The 19858-nt window shown below is 39.9% G+C and overlaps 1 protein-coding gene across 1 annotated transcript in view; it reads right to left on the bottom strand.

Annotated features, from left to right (window-relative positions):
- Positions 1-554: 554 nt before the first annotated feature.
- SLX4IP (SLX4 interacting protein) overlaps positions 555-19858 on the bottom strand; it is a 105878-nt gene continuing 86574 nt past the window's right edge. The window contains exons 5-8 of the mRNA XM_061622550.1: positions 18431-18508; positions 16502-16590; positions 4474-4568; positions 555-743 (exon numbers count right to left, since the gene is read on the bottom strand). Of these exons, the coding sequence (XP_061478534.1) occupies positions 641-743; positions 4474-4568; positions 16502-16590; positions 18431-18508 (365 nt within the window). The 3' untranslated portion in view covers positions 555-640. The remainder of the gene's footprint in view (positions 744-4473; positions 4569-16501; positions 16591-18430; positions 18509-19858) is intronic.

Below are 19858 nucleotides of genomic sequence, written 5' to 3'. Positions count from 1 at the left end.
ACTCCCCATCCCCGGCCAAAACACAAACACACACTTTGAATGAGCTTCTCTGCAGGCTTGGCATATAAGAGGAGTTAAGCGTTAAGGGTTATTCTTTGGTGACTGCAGTTGGTTTTGATTTGTCTGCATGACGGCTGTAGTATTTCTCATAAAAACAAGTCTCTTGGGAAGGCTTTTCTTCAAGTAAGCAACTCTTCATCAGACATGGCTCCTGCCAAGCCTCATTTAGAAAACAATGTGGGATTTGGTGAGGATTTGTCCAAAAGATGGCCCCGGACAACCAGCACAACTGCATGTCTGGGAACTAAGTGATCCTGCCTCAGAGACACCCTTATTGCCCCTGCTCCTGCATGCTCAGAACAGCATTTCTGTCGTTTCAGTCATCCTTAGACTTTGGTTTGGATATGGCCAGGCTGACTCACAGCACCACTGAGGGTTCCTGCAGAGAAATCATGTCTAACCACGCCGCAAAATGAAGCTGCCAGAATTGCTCGGCTGTCTCCAATTCTCATCATTGTCCCATTCTGAAACAGGAAGCCCCAAGCTGCTCTCAGCTGTTTTTATGCAATCCTTTGGTTGTGCTATACGCCTACATTTCGCTTCAGGCCAAGCATCGGAAGGAGCTTGAGATGCATTCTTCCTACTCCCTGTCTGAGCACAGTGAGCCAAGATATACTTCCATGTCGTCCTTGCTGGGCTCAGATTTTCTCTCATTGGCTTTCTTTGTTTTTGGCCTCTTCACTCTAATAATAATAGTAATAATAATAATAATAATAATAATAATAATGATAATGCATAGCTCACAACAGCTTCACTTCACTCTTTCTATGAATGCTGAAAAGCTTCTGAAGTATGTGCTTTTGGAAACAATAAGCTTGCTTATTGTCTTGGTAAACAACTATGCTTGTCCATTATGGATAAAGATCAACCAGTAGCCATCTGCACTGAGGGAATCAGATTTACTAAAGAATGAGTTGTGTAGGAGTTCATGTGTGAATTCATAGGACAGAATGAAATTTATCCAGATGTCATAGTCCACAATGCATACTGTCTTGAAATGCTGAAAGAGACAAAATAAATGTACGTGGGCGCAGAGTGGGAGCTCATTTCCAGACTGGTGGAATGGACAGTTTTGTCAGCACTGTGGCACTTTAGGGTATTCAGCTGGCATACATTGTATGCCACTTTCATAAACACAGCAGATACCAACAAAACAGGAGATCATGCCATGTAATCCCCCATCCAGTGATTTAATAGAAGAGAGGACCCATGCTCCCAACACACACTGGAAATAATTCTAGGGAATCATGCTGGTGAACATCTTCTGGTTTATCATGGCTGCATCTAGGGCAGGGGTAGCCAATGTGGTGCCCTTTGGATGTTCTAGACTCCATCAGCCCTCGCCAGTATGGCCAATGGTCAGGAATGATGGGAAGTGTAGTCCACAACATCTGGTGTGCACCACATTGACTACCCCAATCAAGACAGTGTGGGAACTACATTCGCCATGGTTCCTTGCAGACCTGATGATCATGGCTGCATTTGTTATACGTGCTTGCAACAGTGTCTCAGATCTACAGAAGCCCTACCATGAGACCTCCCCACAGCCACCATATCCAGGTAAGATTGGGAAAGGGAAGGAAGTGGAAGGAACTGCTCTGGGAGCCGTTGAAACTGGTCCATCTCATTTCATTTCTGGTTGTGGGCCTGAAAAGTTGGGAGAGGGCAGCAAACCCATAAAATCTCAAGTTCAAACCTCCTGATTTTCATGCCATGCTTCAAACTCGAGGTTCACACCACTCCTTACCAGATTTGAGTTATTTTCTGTTATGTTGGTGTGTATGCTGTTTAATTTAATTATCTTGTGTGTGCACCTCTGATGGTTGTTTGTTTGTTTTGTTTTTCTATTGATGTATTTTAGGCGATCACAAGCTGCTTTGTTGATTTTTGGACCAGGATGAAAATAAATAAATATTTAGTAGAGGTATAGCTGCTTTGATGCCCACGCTGAACTCCCATGCCCTGATTGGCTGGCTGATTTATTTCAATAGAGCCACATAAGGATTCCTTTACACCCATGGATCTACTGCATCTAATTTAACAATTAAACAGATGGGGGTGGGCAGTCCATAAAAAACTAAGTCAGTCCTCTGGAAAAAAAGCAAACTTGAAGGCCAGGGACTGGAAGACAATCAGATCCCCTTCCCTACTTTCTTCGCCAACCCATCGTGTTTTATATTCTCAGCATTTATTCCAGCTGCTGTGAACAGCAGAAACTTTTTAAAAGCTGCCTCAGAGTGACTTACAGGACATGCAACTTACTGTAGCACACCTCTGTTGGTGCTAGAGTTGTTTGTTCATGGGCTAGCCAGGAAAACAGATAGTTAATGAGTTGGATGAGATTCCAGGAGGCATAAGGAGACAAGGAAAATCCCAGACAACATGGTGTCAAATGCCTTTCGACAGCATATGCCATTCACACAGCTGAACTTTAAACAGGCTAAACTGTTAACCACAGGCAGGACTGTTTCTTGGACCTTGTTAGAATTGTGGGAATATCAGCTTTAAGGGTAAGGGGTGGGAGAGTCCTCTGTGCAAAGTTCACAGTATAATGAAGACTGAAGTTCAAATCAGACTAATACTATTTTTTTGTAGTTGGTATAAAAAACATTAAGTGGAAGAAAAAGAATGTGCCTCTGCCCAGTGCTTACTTCAGCCTAAAGGACCCTCAGCTGCCTTCCAAGTAAATAGGAGCTAAAGGGTCTGGATTTTATTCTATATCTTGGGAACTAATTTAATTGTCAAATAGTCCAAGTCCTGGGAAACCTGGAGAAAGATCAACGTAATATTTATCAGCCAATGGAACCAAAAATTCAGACTGTTTTCAGTTACTTAACTTACATAAGGGGAACAAGTCCTTTCTCCCCCCCCCTTCCCCATTCATTTCAAATATCATCATTTGGGCATAACACTTCATTTCTGCCTTTTGCGTAGGGTCTAATGATTTTCTACTTTGAATAACTGCATCATATATATTGCTGCAGGCCTCAGGTGGGGGGGCTCTACCACTGATAGACATCCAAACCTTTTTTAGAAAAATAGCAGGGGGTCAGAATACCTCTCACTGTACCCCCCCAAGCCCCTAAAGTGGGCAAGGATTGCACATGCATGCTGCTCACATGGAATATCCCTGGCAGTAGAGACAAACACACAAGTGCTAGCCTGCAGCTGGCTAGGGTTGGCACTTTGCGTGGGTAGTGGCAGGGGCCATTTGCTTCCTTTTAGACCAACACAAAGCCTTGGAACAAGCCAAAGAACCCACTGTGGGGGTTGGATCTCAAGGAAAGCCACCATGATTGCTTCAGACTCACTGGAGACCTGAGCAGACACACACACACACTCCTTCGGCCTGAAGTAATAAAAGGAATTGCAGGTGGAACCTCCTCTCCTTACCTTCTCCATTGGGGAAGGACTAGAGAAAAGAAAGGCCCAACTATGTGAGGATGCACCAGGATTTCTGAATCATAGAATAGGGGTGGGTAACCTTTTTCAGAACGAGGGCCACATACCCTCATGGGCAACCTTTTTGGGGCCACATGTCAGTGGTGGGTGGGGTCAAAGGCAAAAGTGGGTGGAGAAACAGATGTGACTTTTATCTATGTACAGTTCAACACATTCTAGTCATGCAGAAGCCAGAGGTTTCTACATCCTCCCACTCCCATCTCTCCATCCTCCATCCAGACAAGAGGCATTAGCACAGTTCAAGAACACGTTCAAACCATGCAAAAGCACTTTTGCCTTGGGAGAGGACATGGCCTAGGGAAGAGTCTCAATAGGCTTGGAGCGCTGCCTTTGGTTCCTGGGCTGGAGGTTCCCCACTCCTCTCTTAGGAAGTGCTTGGTACTGCTCTTCCATGTCCTTGTACTACCATTGCTCAGCCCAAATCAAAAGAGAAGGCAAGAAGGAGGCATCTGAGGAGAACAACTGCTATGGGGCTGCGGGGCTGCCAAAGCAATTACGGGGAGGGAGGGAGGGAACTGGAATCTGATGAACCCATTTCCTGCCCCCCCCATTGCTTCAAGGAGGCTAACTCCCTCCACTCTGAAGCAACTGCTGCTGGTGGCAGTGATGAATTATGTTCATAAGAAGTGTGAAAGGTGTGCTCCCCCCACCCTGCATGAGACCAATTCTCTCCCTTTCACCCATGATCAATTAACTGCAACAGAAAGCTGAAGGAAGAGGAATACTTTTTCCTTTAAGCCCCTTCCCCCTCTTTCCCCTGTGGGTTCCAACTGGTCTTTGTTATTTATTTCTAGGGAGTTGTTTTTATGTGTATGTATGGGTGGGAGTGATGAGGTGACATTGCACTTCTGGTACTTTGCTGAAGCCTTGACATTATCAAGTTTTGTATTCACATTTTAAACATATTGAAACTGCATTTGTTTTTGTGCGTGGGACAGCGAGAGCACTTACATCTTTTTCAGGGTGTCTTGCTTCTTCTGCTGAGTCAGGGAAGTTACAACCGATTCTCCAAAATATTCAGACATCCCAGTAGAAAGGCTCTCTTGCTAACCGAAAAGATAATGCAAGGTTTTCAAAGAGTGATCCATTAACACTGTAGTTACCCAAATGTTACAGTATACAGGTATTTATTACTTCTTCCACCTCTCCAGAAGAAGAAAAGTTCATGAATCTTGTAAAACTGAGAAATGACTTCCCTGCAATAATCTTCTGCTATACATTTTTCAGCCATTAAACTGAGCCACAAAAAACAAGGCCAATAAAATAGATTCCAAGCAATCTGAACAAACTGTTGGCAAATGTTCGATGTCTCTGTGGCTCAAACTGTGACAAATGCCAGGAGTCTATGTAGTAGACAGCAGCAGCCTGCTTGTCAGATATTATTAATGGCACAGTGTCTCTACCATGATTTTCTGAAGGATTCCCATCATTTTCCATATTTACAACGTGGGATACAGTGAGATACATATAATATTTAAAGCGTTTTGTTAGTCACTGTAATAAATGTTGTATATCTAAATCTAGAGTGAGAGAGCGAGTGAGCGGAAACAAATTGTTCTGTTCATTATTAAAACAAATATATGAGTAAGATGAGAAATTTTATTTATCTACCTCCATAGTGCTGCCCAGTTATATATTCCTCACAGTATGCTGCCCCCACCGCTCCCAATATATCCCTGAAGATTCTGAAAGACACCTGCCACTGAACAATCTGAAGTGCAACTTACTGAACTGATAGAAGTGTATAAAATTATGCATGGCATTGAGAAAGTGGATAGAGAAAAGTTCTTCTCCCTCTCTCACAATAGTAGAACTCATGGACATTCAAAGAAGCTGAATGTTGGAAGATTCAGGACAGACAAAAGGAAGTACTTCTTTACTCAGCGCATAGTTAAACTATGGAATTTGCTCCCACAAGACGCAGTAATGGCCACCAGATTGGATGGCTTTAAAAGAAGATTAGACAAATTCATGGAGGACAGGGCTATCAGTGGCTACTAGCCGTGATGGCTGTGCTGTGCCACCCTAGTCAGAGGCAGCATGCTTCTGAAAACCAGTTGCCGGAAGCCTCAGGAGGGGAGAGTGTTCTTGCACTCGGGTCCTGCTTGCGGGCTTCCCCCAGGCACCTGGTTGGCCACTGTGAGAACAGGATGCTGGACTAGATGGGCCACTGGCCTGATCCAGCAGGCTCTTCTTATGTTCTTATGTACCTGGTCTCCTTTGGAGAAGAAAGGCGAGATATAAATTTAATAAATAATAATAATACCTCTCCTGTTGCTGAATAGATCTGACCATATCAGTTCCACAAGACGATAGAACTGCACTATAGTTTTGAATCTCAAAGCAAAAGCAAACATAAAGCCTATGGCAATATTTGAATAGACTGAAGATTGCATACCGCGGACACATTCTCAAAGTTTTGTTAATAGATGAAAATCAGTTCCCAAGAAAAGCAAAATAACTATGCAACTAGGAGCACATCGGATGGGGGTGGGTAGGGGGAGTATGAAGACAGTGGATGTGTTTCTCAAACAGCAGCCATACCACGTAAAATTTATGGGATGCTCCTCTAGTTTTCATTAAGGTGGTTAATACCTCTTCTGGACTGAAGGAGGGTAGTTCACTTGACTGAATATTACTCTATACCAAAAGAACAAAACCAAATCCTGAACACAGAAAACCAGCAAGGCTTTGGGCTACTTTTCTCTCTGCCATCTAGTGTTCTCTGTGGAAAAGCATTCAATAATGTGAACCCCCATCTCAGTGTGGGGTAGGCCTTTCAAAAACAGTTCAATATAACAGGAGTCTACTGTTCAATTAGAAAACGCATTCTGGAAATATGGGCTCAATTAGACTTGACATGGGACTAACATTTGAAGGGCACCCTGTGATTTTTGTTTTTGCTGCTTTCATGCTGCTGGGGAGGGTGCTCAGACTTTGAACAAACAGTGGTGGTGGTGGGGATGCTTAACGCTTTCCCCACAATCCATTTTCCTGACCACAGTTGCCCCCCTCCACACACACACAAGCTGCTTTGTCACCTGAGGGAAAAAGTGTGGCATCCATATACTTTTCCCCAAAAAATCAAAATCTGGAGGCCTTCCTCCTCAGAGCTTCATTAAAGTAAAACATTCTACGCATCTCCCATGTAACATACAGTTGTCCTTTAGCAATGTGAATCAGTCTTGTAGGACCAGATCATGTATGTAATTTCACTTGTGGCCTAAACCTGCTTTGAAGTTAGTAATTCACTGCAGAAAGTGTAGCTGTGTTAACACTACTGCACTTAACTTTTGTTTTGCTTTATAATATTCGCCCCATCTTAAAAAGTGACAGAAAAGGGCTAAAGCTTTGAAAAATAAAAAGGAAAAAATGATGTATATGTGAAGCATTTCTCAACATGCCCTATAAGTATAGTAGATTTTCCCCTTGGAGCCACACCCTGTAAGTGCTATATTTTGAGAACTGAACAATTAACATAAGGAATATGAGTCATTCTTTGAACGATTCTGTGGGAACCAGAAAGGCTCTTGCTTTTAGGAGGGATGTAAATTGCCTGAGGCTGGAATAACACAGAACAAAAAAAGTTGTAACAAAGAGTGGACACATCATATACTATAGGTCCACTATAATGGTGATACCTGCTTTAACAATTAGTTAATTAGGAGACGGGGGAGGGAGGGAGAGGAGAAGAAAAAATACCATGTTTGAGGATACTGTTGTTTATTTCCTGTGGGAATGCCAAGGCATGTGAAAGAAAAAGAAAAGATTAAATCTGTTCTCATCCTGTCCAATAATCTCAAATTCTTTTTAGTCTGTAAAATTAAGAGAAATATTACAGACAGAAAAAGGATTGCAGAAGTTATGAATTGTATGAACAATGTTACCATGGCAGTAAAAAAAGGTACAGAAAAGGACAACCACATAATCCAGGAACTGGAGCACATTCTTTATGAAGAAAAGTTTTGGAAGGGTTAGTTTAACTAAAAGGCCCCTAGGACAGGGAAGGGGTGATATGGTAGAGACTTAAAACATTATACATGGCATGAATAAAAACAGAGAAATCCCCCTCACCCTATAATGCTAAAACATGGGGCCACTAGACAATACTGACAGAATATTCAGGACAGACAAAAGGAAGTACTTCTTCACACAATACAGAATTACCTTATAGAATCCACTGCTACAAGATATAGTGATGCCCACAAGCTTAGAGAGCTTTACAAGGATCTTGGACTAAGTCATGGAAAATACCTCTACAGGCAGTTGTACCCTATGATGACTAACTGGAACCTGGTGGTTCTCTCCTAATGCATCCAAGGAAGACGGCTGTGGTTCAGAAAAACTTATACTACAATCAGTGTGTCAAAAAACACTTTTCTTGTTTCTTTATTAAATTTATATCCTGCCCTTCCTTCCAGTAGGAGCCCAGGGCAGCAAACAAAAACACTAAAAACACTCTAAAACATCATAGCAACAGACTAAAATATATTAAAAAAATGTTTAAAAACATCTTCTTTTAAAATGCTTTAAAAACATCTTAAAAAGCAATTCCAGTGCAAACGCAGACTGGGATAAGGTCTCTACTTAAAAGGCTTGTTAAAAGAGGAAGGTCTTCAGTAGGTGCCGAAAAGATAACAGAGATGGTTCCTGTCAAATATTTAAGGGGAAGAAATTCCAAAGGGTAGATGCCACTACACTAAAGTCTGCTTCCTATGTTGTGCAGAATGGACCTCTGATAAGATGGTATCTGTAGAAGGCCCTCAACTGCATAGAGTAGTAATTGATTGGGTATATAACGGGTAAGATGATATTGCAGGTTTGTTCTTAATACCAGTTGCGGACTCGTGCTTCCCCATGTCTCCACCATGCTGTGTTCTATCTAACCCAGTGGTTTCCAAACCTTTTTTTCCTCACAGACCAATTGGAAATTGCTGAGGGTCTTGGAAGACATCACAAGTACTTAACCTTCAAAGAAGGAATTCACATAGGAATTGAAACTGATTAGTCTCAAGACCTGGCAAAGGCCTTTGTCAAGTGCCTTGCACTTACCTCCAGACTTTAGCTCAGGGATAGCCAACATGGTGCCCTCTTACCAGGATAGGTGCTAAGGGTAAAACTAACAAGACGCATCTCTGGACCCTGAGACTACTCAGTTTCAGGCCCCTTCTTTTGGAGACTGAGTTCTTCTTTTTTGTGTACTGGAATGCACATTAAGAGGCAAAGAACACAATAGAAAGATTCCCCTAAAATCCCTCATTTGCATTTTAAAGTAAAAAAAAAGTTGAGATGTATTGAAAAATGAAAATAAGTTTTCACTATTTTTAAAAGAAGATGCTTCAATGGCAAGGTACTAGTTTGCCTGCTTTGACTTTTATTACGGAACAGAATGCACCTCTTATGCTGCCTTAGAAGAGGGAATTGGTGGCTACATGCAAACAACTGCTGCACTTATATGTTTTGGGACATATTAGGACATATGCCATACACACTTCATATAATTACTTCAAGGCTAAGATGTTGAGGCATGAATTACTTCTGATTGTATATTATGTCAAATGACCATAGATAGTAGATTCAGAGGGAACATATGCAGAGAATGGATCTATTGTTCACTGGTAACACAAAAGCGAGGTAAAGGTCAGTAGTTTTTAAGTCAAGACAACATTCTCTTAATGATATGCAATGGAAACAGGCCAAAACAGTCTTTGGAGCTTTCCTTCTATGTGGTTGTTTAACTGTTTGCGATGCTCTTACATTTGTCAAACTATCTTCTTAATATAGAAGTTTTCCTACTTTAAAGCAAGTAAAGGAGAGAGAATGGTTAGGGAGAAATGAAGATGAAACCTTCTAATTTCTGACTCAGTAATTTAAGAAGCCTCTTTTATCATTGGGTTAAAAGAAACATGGCGGAAGACCAACATGGACCTCCTGTCATCAAAGTTCTTTGTGGATATCTGAAGAGTGGAACACCCAAATAAGTACTTACTTATGGAAGAAGACACAACATTAATGCACTGGGGATTTGTAGGGGAGAATTGACAGATGGAAGAGAATCGTTTAACTTTGATTACTTTATTTATTAATTATTTTATTTATGAAACTTCTATCCTGCCCTTCCTCTCAGAAGCAGCCCAGGGCAGGAAACAAAGGACAAAACACTAAGAACTTCTTAAAACATCTCAAAAACAAAACATCTTAATTTTTTTTAAAAAAACAAAACATCTTAAAAAGCAATGCCAAAACAGACTGGCATAAGGTCTCTCCATAAAAGTTGAAAGAGGAAGGTATTAAGGTACTTAATAATTTAATTAAAATATTAAATATTTTATTCTTGTACTTGCCATTTCTCCTCCTCCACTGCAAGTTCTCTCTCCCTCCCAGCCCTTTTTGTCCTATTTCCCTTCAGTGAGCTCTAAGAGTAGAATATGCCCAGATATATTTTTGGGGCAGGGGGAAAACTGGTGATGGAACCATTAAGCCAGCCTTCGCCAACCTGGCACCCTTCAGATATGTTGATCTATAACTCCCATGAGCTCCATCCATGCCAGCTGAGGCTGACGGGAGTTGTACTCCAAAACATCTGGAGGGCATCAGGTTGACAAAGGCTGCATTTATCATTCTCCTGATTCTCCCTTGCATTAAGCAATCTTTCTGCTAATCCTCGTGCTGCAAAAATCTCCTACATCATTGTTAACCAGCAAATGTGTATAATGTGTGTGTTGAAATACTGTGTAGTCCCAGTCTTAAGAATTCACTGAAAGCTAAATAACTCTTTTCTGATTTCAAAAGTGCCGCCCTAGGCTCCTACTAGGAGGAAGTGCAGGATATAAATCAGACAGATGATAGATTAGATAGATAGATAGATAGATAGATAGATAGACAGACAGACAGACAGACAGACAGACAGACAGTTAAAAGTTGTGTGTGCAGTTGTCTCACTGTGCTGCTTTTATACAAAATCACTACATACCCATTATTTTTCACGAAATAGATAGCCCACCCTGGCTCCTCTCCTCTCAGAAAAAAGTAAAGGGTAAATTCCAAAACAGCAACAGAAGTGGCTGCTTGTTGATCTAATTATGGTAACTTGAACAATCTGTTAATGACTTCAAAGTTTAATAGTAGTACTTATCCTTGATCTTGTGATTTAGATTAGTTATGCTCATATGCCAGTATCGACTGGCCCTAGATGAGCATTGCAGCCAAACTAGGGGACCACCACTACCAGAGCAAATCCCCACTTATCCCAGCCATTACTCAGATAGCATAAGGCAGAACTTCATCCTGAGTGATTGCAACAATTGGTAGATAGACAACGTGTTGAAAATAGTTATTCAAAGAGGTAGTTCAGTTTTTACGATGTATGTGTATATTTTCAAATAAATGATTACGGTTAATTGAGGATAACTTTCTTTTGCAAGCAATGCTTGTTTGTTTGGGGCGATTTATCTTTTGTTATTGAGACTTTTGGGGCTGGTCTTTTTTCACAGTCTGTTTTATAAACTGATTTTCTTGCCATTTACATTGTGATTAGACAAAGATTTGTTTGGATTCTTATTCAGGTTTAGTATTTTAATTATTTAATCATCATATTGGGAATCTAAAAATCCCTTATTTTGTTGAAACAAATCATGGTGGAGTGTCTCAAGTTTTGATTATGAGTTTTATAAGCTAAGCTTGTACAAATATTTGTTGAATAGTTTTACATTGTATTTATAGTGCCCCAGAGGAAGAACCACTGTTCAAAACATGTTGGGCTTTACATAAATACTCTTTTTCTCTATGTACCTGGAAATTTCCTCCTTTCCTCCCCGCCCCCAGCATAAAGTAGAGGGTTATACTAGCCATCAAGGGACCAGCCACATATTAAGATCAAATGTTGTCCTTGTTCACACTCTAATTTTTATTCCAAACGGGAAACACGGGTGAAGAGAACGGATCATTCCTCCACCTGGTGCTCTCCTCACACTCCATTGTTTCAGTCACTTTCCCCCCAGCCCAGCTGAGATGCTGTAAGTAACCCAAACTGGGAGAAAAGTGCCAGAGGTGGCATGGTATGGGAAGGTAGGCAGCTCCCAAAGTGTGGGACTCCCTCTCCATAGAGATGTGTCAAGCATCCTCATTACATATTTTCCATTTATTGCTGAAGATGTACCTCTTTACCATGGCCCTTGACATTTAAGATGTGTGTCATTCTGTGGTTTGTTTTAAATTGTTTTATTGGATATTCATGTTATAGGATGACATGGTTGTAACTTGCCCCTGGAACTTTATGGTGAAGGGCGGGTAAGAAATCTCTTAAGTAAATAAAAATAAATAAATAAGGGAGTTCAGCTCCCCTCATCCACGCTCCCCTTTTCATGTTAAAATTATACCCCACTTCCTGCTTAATCTGTGAGTGGAGCAAACATATGAATAAGCAAACACGGCTGCTCAGGGTCATACATCTAGCTTAGCGCTGAGAGAGTAGAAAGTATAAGACTGGAGAATGCACTAGCTCTATCTTCAAATCAAATCTCCTTTAAGATAAGAAAAAAGAAGAATGGAATTAGTACTGAACTAGAGGAATTAAGAGCACCTCCAAAACTGATTCCCAATATTCAGTTATCGTTATGCTTGATTTAATGGTTCAATCCAGGACCACATCCCTTTTTAACTTCTCTTGAAAGTAGAAAGAGGGCTTGTTTTATAACTACATCCAAACAGATGATATGACGAAGACTTTGGGAGGGAAAGCAAAAACATGCCAGCAATATGTTTTAATGTCTTCCTAGATTGCAAAGGTGAATAGGGTTTTATCCAAATTCTTTGCACAAATGCAAATCTATTGGAGTCTTGGAGAAAAAAGAACCTTACCCCTGCTTCCCTTTGCTGGATGTTATTTTCTGGCTTGGATTCCATGATGGAAAAAAAGTGGGATATAAATGTAAGAAAATAAAACAGTTTAAAAATAAGAAATATGTGCCTACTGATAAAACAGTAGTAGGTCTTCTGGTATGTATTCTCCCAGCGAGGCTTCAGAAATCATGGCATTGACTACCAAAAGGGGAGAAACCTGTTGGCACAAGATGAATTTTCATGAAGGTTGTTTTCATTCTAGCACAGCAAGATCCGCACCTTCTATCCCCTTTCTATCACATTATGCCTGGCATAAGCCTTTCCCAAATATATTTATGTACAGTTCACAGAGTTACAAAAAGAGGCAGAAATATCTTTCTGGTAAGTTACCAATTCCACAGTTATACAACTTTATGTTCAATATGCAACAAAAATGTTATCAATGATTGGAAAGCAAAACGGAACAGATTTTACAGCACAGATTGTACATATGGGAAAATGAAAGGACTTCAGGGAAGAAAAACATGTTACAGCAAATCTAAGCATACATGCTCTTAGTTTGAAGCAACAGAACACTGAACCAGGGAAGAGGAATAGGTTACACAATCTGATTTCATGCGGACTGTTTTTCCACTCTTCTTATTTTTGAAAAACAATCAAGGGTGCCATGTTATGTGAAATCTACTGCTAATCTTTGTAAACGGGGCTGCTTCTTTTGTCGTGGCCCATTCTCCAAGAGAACATATAAGAACATATCACTGTATAATTATTCCTGTCTAAGGTACTGACAACTATCAATCATTGTTACAGACAGTGAAAATGTACCATTGCTCTTTTAGAAGTTCTTTCCTAACCCAAGTCTGGGTGTGTCGATTGCTTTGTTTCATTCAAACTTCCTTGTTCTCCCAACTGTTCTCTCAACACTGTACAAAACAGATCTCTGAAACCACTTACTGCTTAATTTGTATACTTTGAGGGCCTCTCAGCTGTACTTGGAGCATAATTACTTCAAAATATTTGCCATATTTATTTACCCTTCATAATTTTATACCACCTCATTTTACATATGCCCAATTTCCACTTTTAGCTTTCTCAAGAGCCAGGAATAAAAGCTTTTCCTGAACCACACCATTTCAGGCTACAAATGAAGAAGGCCTTTGTTTGAACAATTCCTTATGATAAAAATTCCTGAACAATGGAAAATACCATGTCTGAAAGTCAGCTGCTATGAAACCTTCCCCCGTCATGCTTTTTTTGAATGTGTAGAGATTTTGTTTTGGTTTTTTCAAAAAGTGGAGGGAATTGTCAAACAAGCAATCACTAACCTATAGCATGACGTGGTACACTCCAGAAAAAACTTTACCATTTGATTTAGCTGAATGAATAACCTGACCCTAAGTATGCCCTGAATAGAGATGACAGCTCATAACAGACAGAGGGGTAAGCTCAATATTATCTAAGAGTGAAAGCCCAAAGAATGGACACAGCCTTCTTTGAGAAATAATTACCAGTGACCACTGAGAAAAAACAGCTCTCTGTAAACACATATGGCATGAGTTCAGGACACTAAATCTGCTGCCTTGCAGCACTGAGCAACAATCAAAATTAAATATGCCTCCAAACAGTATCCTTGAAATAAGACAATCCTTATTGCTTGTTTCAGATAACATGGATGGCATCACAGCAGCCTATCTTGGTATTGCCATTCAGCTGTTATATTTTCAACCAGTATGTGATACTGGTGTCAGAGATGAAACACTGATGTAAAGAAGTCCTTGGGATTTCCCAATAAGCCAGTTGCTATAAAGGCTCAAGGCTAAAATCAGAATATGTAAACTTTTACATTAATATTATGTTCAATCTTGAGATTCTCTAGCAGAGCAGAAAAAAATTCAGATGCTTGACTTATATAGCCCTGCAAGTGAAAATCAATTGGCCTTTACATACCCTATGGACATGCCATCTTACTTTGCCTATCATATAGTACAGACATCCTTCACTACCTAGCCTTGGCCGGTTAGGATGTTTGCTTCACCAGGTATGTCAGAGGTAATCTCTGCATAATGCAACTCCTCTCTCTGCAACATTCTATTGCTTCATATTCTATTACATAATCCACATTAATGCTTCTTTCCTCTCTCTTGTGTTCTCTTGAGCTCTGTATTAACCTTCCCTCAATACTCTTAATATGCTTCCTGGAAACTTAAGACACCAACTTTCCCCGAGATCCAGCTGGTTTCACCTGATTTTCAAATAAAAGTAACAATATCTTCAAAAACAGGAGACACCATCTATTTTGCAAGATGGCAGTTTAAGATTTCTCTATAAAGAATCCCGCCAGCTTCAGCTGGGTAGTGTATTATCAGAGCAAAAAAATTATTGTTAAACCATCTATTTAAGAATAAAACACCAGACATATTTCAGATGTACAAAATGGATAATCAAACCTATATCCTACATAGGACAATCTACGACTGTGTAAATAATGTGTAAAAGACCACCTAAGTAGCTGGGATCAGCGGCAGATGGTATCCAAAAAAATCAGGTGGGGCAGGAAATGGTCTGTTCACTATTCCAGTGGTTCACAAGACCTCCTACCTGACCCCATACTTTTTAATGAAAGATGTGCTATGCTATTTCTCTCTTTCTCTTAAAAAACATTTTAAATAACAACAGATAAAATGACTGCCAAAAGAACCTCAAATGTCTATATATTCACAGTGTCATGATGCAAAATTATTTCATCAGCAAACTGCCCAGTAATGAAATGAACAAAACTAAGGCAGATTCTCACCACCTGCAGAATCACTGAGCAAACACAAACTGAAAGTTGAAATAAAGAAACAATACGATCCTACATCAAAACACCAAGATGGGTGAACATACATGTATCTAGTTTGACAAACGCTTTCTGTTATGAAGTGTTTGAAAAAGCTGAATGTGATTTTCTCATCCCAAAACAATGAGCAGAAAATAGAACTGTTTTTAAAAGATATGGAAGAATTGTAATGGCACTCTGAAGCAACCAGATCTTGAACAAACTAGTATGAACAACAGACACAAGAGATTCAGACTTCAACTATAGCATTAGGACACCTAAAAAACCTGAAAAAAACACTCACTAGTGATAAGTCCCTCTACTCTCTGGTCTGATTTGGAAATGGGTCACCAATTATGATTACTTTTAAAAACCTACTCAGAAAACAGCATATTCCACCTGTAAGAGTTCAAAAGTGGCTTGTATTGTTGAGTTTCAACAAAACAAAACCAATCCCAGAAACACTTAACTCCATTCCCCAATTCATTAGAAGAGACTAGTTACTGTTAATCATCTTCAACAGTGTGATAGTTATCATCCCCAGGGAGAAAAATACATACAGAGGTTTCTAAGTAATACTTGTATATACTTTAGAGTTTGTAAGAATCACAGAATGCACTTCTAATTACTAAACAGATCAATATACTTTAGCTAAAGTAAGGGGTGGATGGATTACTCTATTTCAAGTCTGTGTCAGTTTCTTATGTGTTTATTCATTCCATCCTGTTTCCCTATTAATCTGTGATTTTTTTAAAAAAAGCAATCTGCAAAAAATAGCATTTAAATACATTTTAAAAGCATTTCTAAATGTATTTTCTTCCTAAAATATATATTCTTTATAAATATTTCTGAGCGAGGAACTGCACTGCAAAATCTGGAGAAGTGTAAAAACCAATGGATAGCTACTTTTTGATCTGCACATTACTTCAGGAGGTGTGTATAGTATTGGAATTTGCAAATAATGAATTCCTCACTAGGTGAACTATGGATGGCAAAAGCACCCAACATACAATTGAAATTCAAATATAAGGGTGTATGGTCCCTTTATTCTTCACTTTAAGGAACAAGCCTGATTTTCAGGAGTGTTCAGCATCCCAGAAGCTCTCATCATCTTCTCTGCCTGTGTGTGTAGCTTGTGAATCCAGAGAACAATTTCATGACTCCAAGTTTTAAACTACTTGGCCCAAGTATTTATGTAACATTTTCCATCTCAAGCATGTGCCAAGAATCTATGAATGGCAAAGGTCTACATAAAACCTCCCAGATTTCTAACCAGCACATGGTAAAACGTGCTATTTCTTAATACTGTTTCACACATACCGGTGCCACATTTTCAATGACCCAAGGAGGTGGACTGGATTCAAGTCTTGTGACACAAATCACAAATCGGTCTGGAAATACACGCAACTCTGTTAAAAAGGAAAAAAGAGAAGGAAGTGCAGAGATATCATATGTATCTGGGGGCATTTTCCATCATAACAAAAAGTTTAGAGGCCCTCTCTCAACGGCCTCGTCTTAAACATACTACATTATTCAATTGACATCAATGCTGCTGTTGTTACTTACTCCTTTGACAGGCAAGAGCAACCTGCCTGCATAAGCTTCAGGAGAATACAATGAAGTGAAGAAGTAGAATTGGGGGAGAAAACCCTCTAGGTTTTGCAACATACAAAGCAGAGGGCAGGAAACATTCCTGAGAAAATCGTATAGTACTGTTTCTTTGTACCTTGTCCAATCATATCTTAACGCACACCACAATATGTAGAATGGAAACTGGACTCTGAGGGCCAAACCAAATATGAGATTGTGTGAATGCAATTAGAGTGCACACTTTTTGTATATAAATAGCAGCTAGGGGAAGTCTGAGCAACTCTGGGGATAGGGAGTTGCACTTTCTTTTTCTCTCTCCACAATCCTGTCAAAAATAGCTTCTCTGAAATTGCCATTCACATTTCAAGAGAAACCTTCATTGGAGCCAGTGGGAGCTTCCCTCAGAAGACTTCTGAAACGGAAAAAAGGGTATGGGTAGGCTAATATGAAGGGGATGTGATTCCTGAGATATCCTGGTCCCAAAGCCAGCATCTTGAATCAAGACTGAAATGGACAACTCCAGGCAGAACCTTTGTAGTTCTGCATTACGGACCAGTTGTAGCTTATGAACTGTTTTCAAGAACAGTTCCAAATAAAACACACTATAGTAATCTAAACTGGAGGTGACTGAACCCAGATAGATGCATGCAAACAATCTAACCCCCCCAAACAGATATTGTCTAGACTGATGCCATCATAAAAACTAAGCTCTGCTATCAGAGTAAAAGCTTACACATCTAGTGGATTTAACAAGTGTTCCAAAAAATTCTACCACTAATTTAAAGATGAACATGATTCAAGTAGGGGTTTCAGTCTAATTCTTAAAAGTTCAAAGTGCTGTTATTTCTGGCAGAGTAAGATTTGATGTCACTTCCTTCTAGACCTCCTTGGCTTGGGAAAACATAAAGAAGAGATCAGGTCCAATGATAGCACCTAGAAGCCGTTTTATAGAAGCAGACTGAACAACAGCACTTTCTTGCATACACTTGTACCACCCTTTGTCAATAGGCTTGACTCACAGGGCAAACTCTACTGATTCATAATCCAGCGACTCAGAAAAATGCTGAGTCTCATCATTGCAGAAATGTGGTGTGGCCCAGACAATCACTCTGACTAAAGTTAAAAACAAACTTAAAAAAAATTAAAAAGTTAGTTAACAGTAAACAACAAGACTGTGGTCAGATCATAACATAACTATTTATCCTGATACAGCAGACAGGCTTCCCCAGCAACTGGAAGGAAGAATGTTTCGGGATGTGGATCACCCCTTTGAACTGGATCCTCAGCACATAGCTTCCACAACCTGGGATATGTTGTCTCTGATCTCACACACAAGAGATGTGTGCTTGCTGCTGTTGAGTAGGATCTTCCTGTCACTCCACACTGGTGTACTTAAACATGGCACTGTGTGACAGTACCATTCAACTATGTGTGTGTTTGTTACATGTATGCATCCCAACATGGTCAATGCGCTATCAGGGAAAACTTCACTTGTTCAAGCAGGTGAAAGAGAGAGGGCGGGAAAAGAAATCCGTCTACGTTGCATATTTTCTGTTTAAGTAAACCACTGAGAGGGCCATTCTTAAAACAAATTTCTCCAGCCATCACCTATTTGCTCCAAAGTGTTAAACAAAACAAAACACAAAAAAGACAACTTACCACTATGCTGCTGTCCCATAATACATCGAAGGTTTACCCATCTTTTGACAAAGTAGGCCGCAATGTGAACATCACCAGCTGCAACATAAAAACACAGGACAGGTTTATGTGCATGTGCTAGTTTGGCACAAGCAGCACAAGTTATTGGAATATGTATTTAGATTAAAAGCTATCTACAAAAATCTAGGCAATAAAAATTCACCAAGTAGAAAAAGGCCCCCTGGGCTTCTGCCGGGAGGAAGGGCGGGAAGTAAGTAAGTTAGATAAAAATGCTGTGCCCTACCAGATTAATCTTAGCCACCAAAGCCAGCCTCATTGCTCATTTAAAAACAAAACAAAAATGTATGTTTTGTTGTACAGTTTTGAAGTAGGCCAGAAAGCAGTGCGCCAATCTGCTCCTTTCTCAAACTGCAGCGTCCCTCATGGCATTTGATGATGCTACAGACAAATGGATAGCCCTTTTCCATACTATTATATTTCCCATTCTCACATTTGGAAATTTTCTCTCCGGCCTTCATTTCTGGATGGTTGGGGAAGCTCAAACACTTGTTTTCAAAGTAGATTTAATTGCTATGACCAAGGTTAGAGATCCAGTTATAAGCTACATTCCTTCATGCACGCTTTATACCAGCTCCCAGCACAGTGACATTCTGCTACATTCCACAGCTACCCAATACAGGAACTGTTGGTGCAATCAATTTCTAAGCAATTTACAGGCCATATAGTAGTGAACTGCTGTTATATTGTTTATTAGTTGTTGTGATGCTAATACAAAAATTAAAAATCTGAAACAGAAAAAGGAAAGCCTTTTCCTACCAAAAATAATTTTAAATTTAAATCCCCTCTGAAAATTTTCATGATATGAAGAATTAAACCACCTCATACAATGAAGAAAGAAACAGAGATACAAACTATGAGCTGAAATCAAGTTTGTTCTCGGTTTATCACTCGTGGTTTGTTTAGTGGGGGAAAAACAGGAATGTGGATTCAGGTGTAATGCTAAGGCAAACCAAGCCTTAGCTCCTGGTAACACAGCAACAACAGGAGTGGGGGAGGAGATAAGCAGCCATGATTTTCTCACTGTGCACCAGCACACTTGCTTGTCCACATTAAGCCATAGTTTGGCTTAGTGTTATGTGCGAATCAGGCTATTATGTTTATTTAAACGCTTGCCCAAATCCCGTGTGTGAGAAACTGCACTGTATTTCTTTCTACACTACTTTTAAAGAATAAAAGTACAGTAATTGGCAGTTTCCCTGTGTGGAGCCATCTTAATTAATGAATTACCTGCTATTAGGAACAAGTAGTGATTAAAGACATGCAATGAATCTCTGGTGTTTAGTTCCATGATACATTTACTCCAGTTTACTTCTTGCTGTACAGAGCTATTACAGTTCCACTTCGTGTGTATTCTCACAAACACCTTGG

The sequence above is a fragment of the Rhineura floridana genome, chromosome 4 (genome assembly GCF_030035675.1).
Source record: "Rhineura floridana isolate rRhiFlo1 chromosome 4, rRhiFlo1.hap2, whole genome shotgun sequence".
NCBI lineage: Eukaryota > Metazoa > Chordata > Lepidosauria > Squamata > Rhineuridae > Rhineura > Rhineura floridana.
The sequence above is the reverse complement of the archived record's forward strand: the minus strand, read 5'-3'. Positions and strand labels throughout refer to the sequence as shown.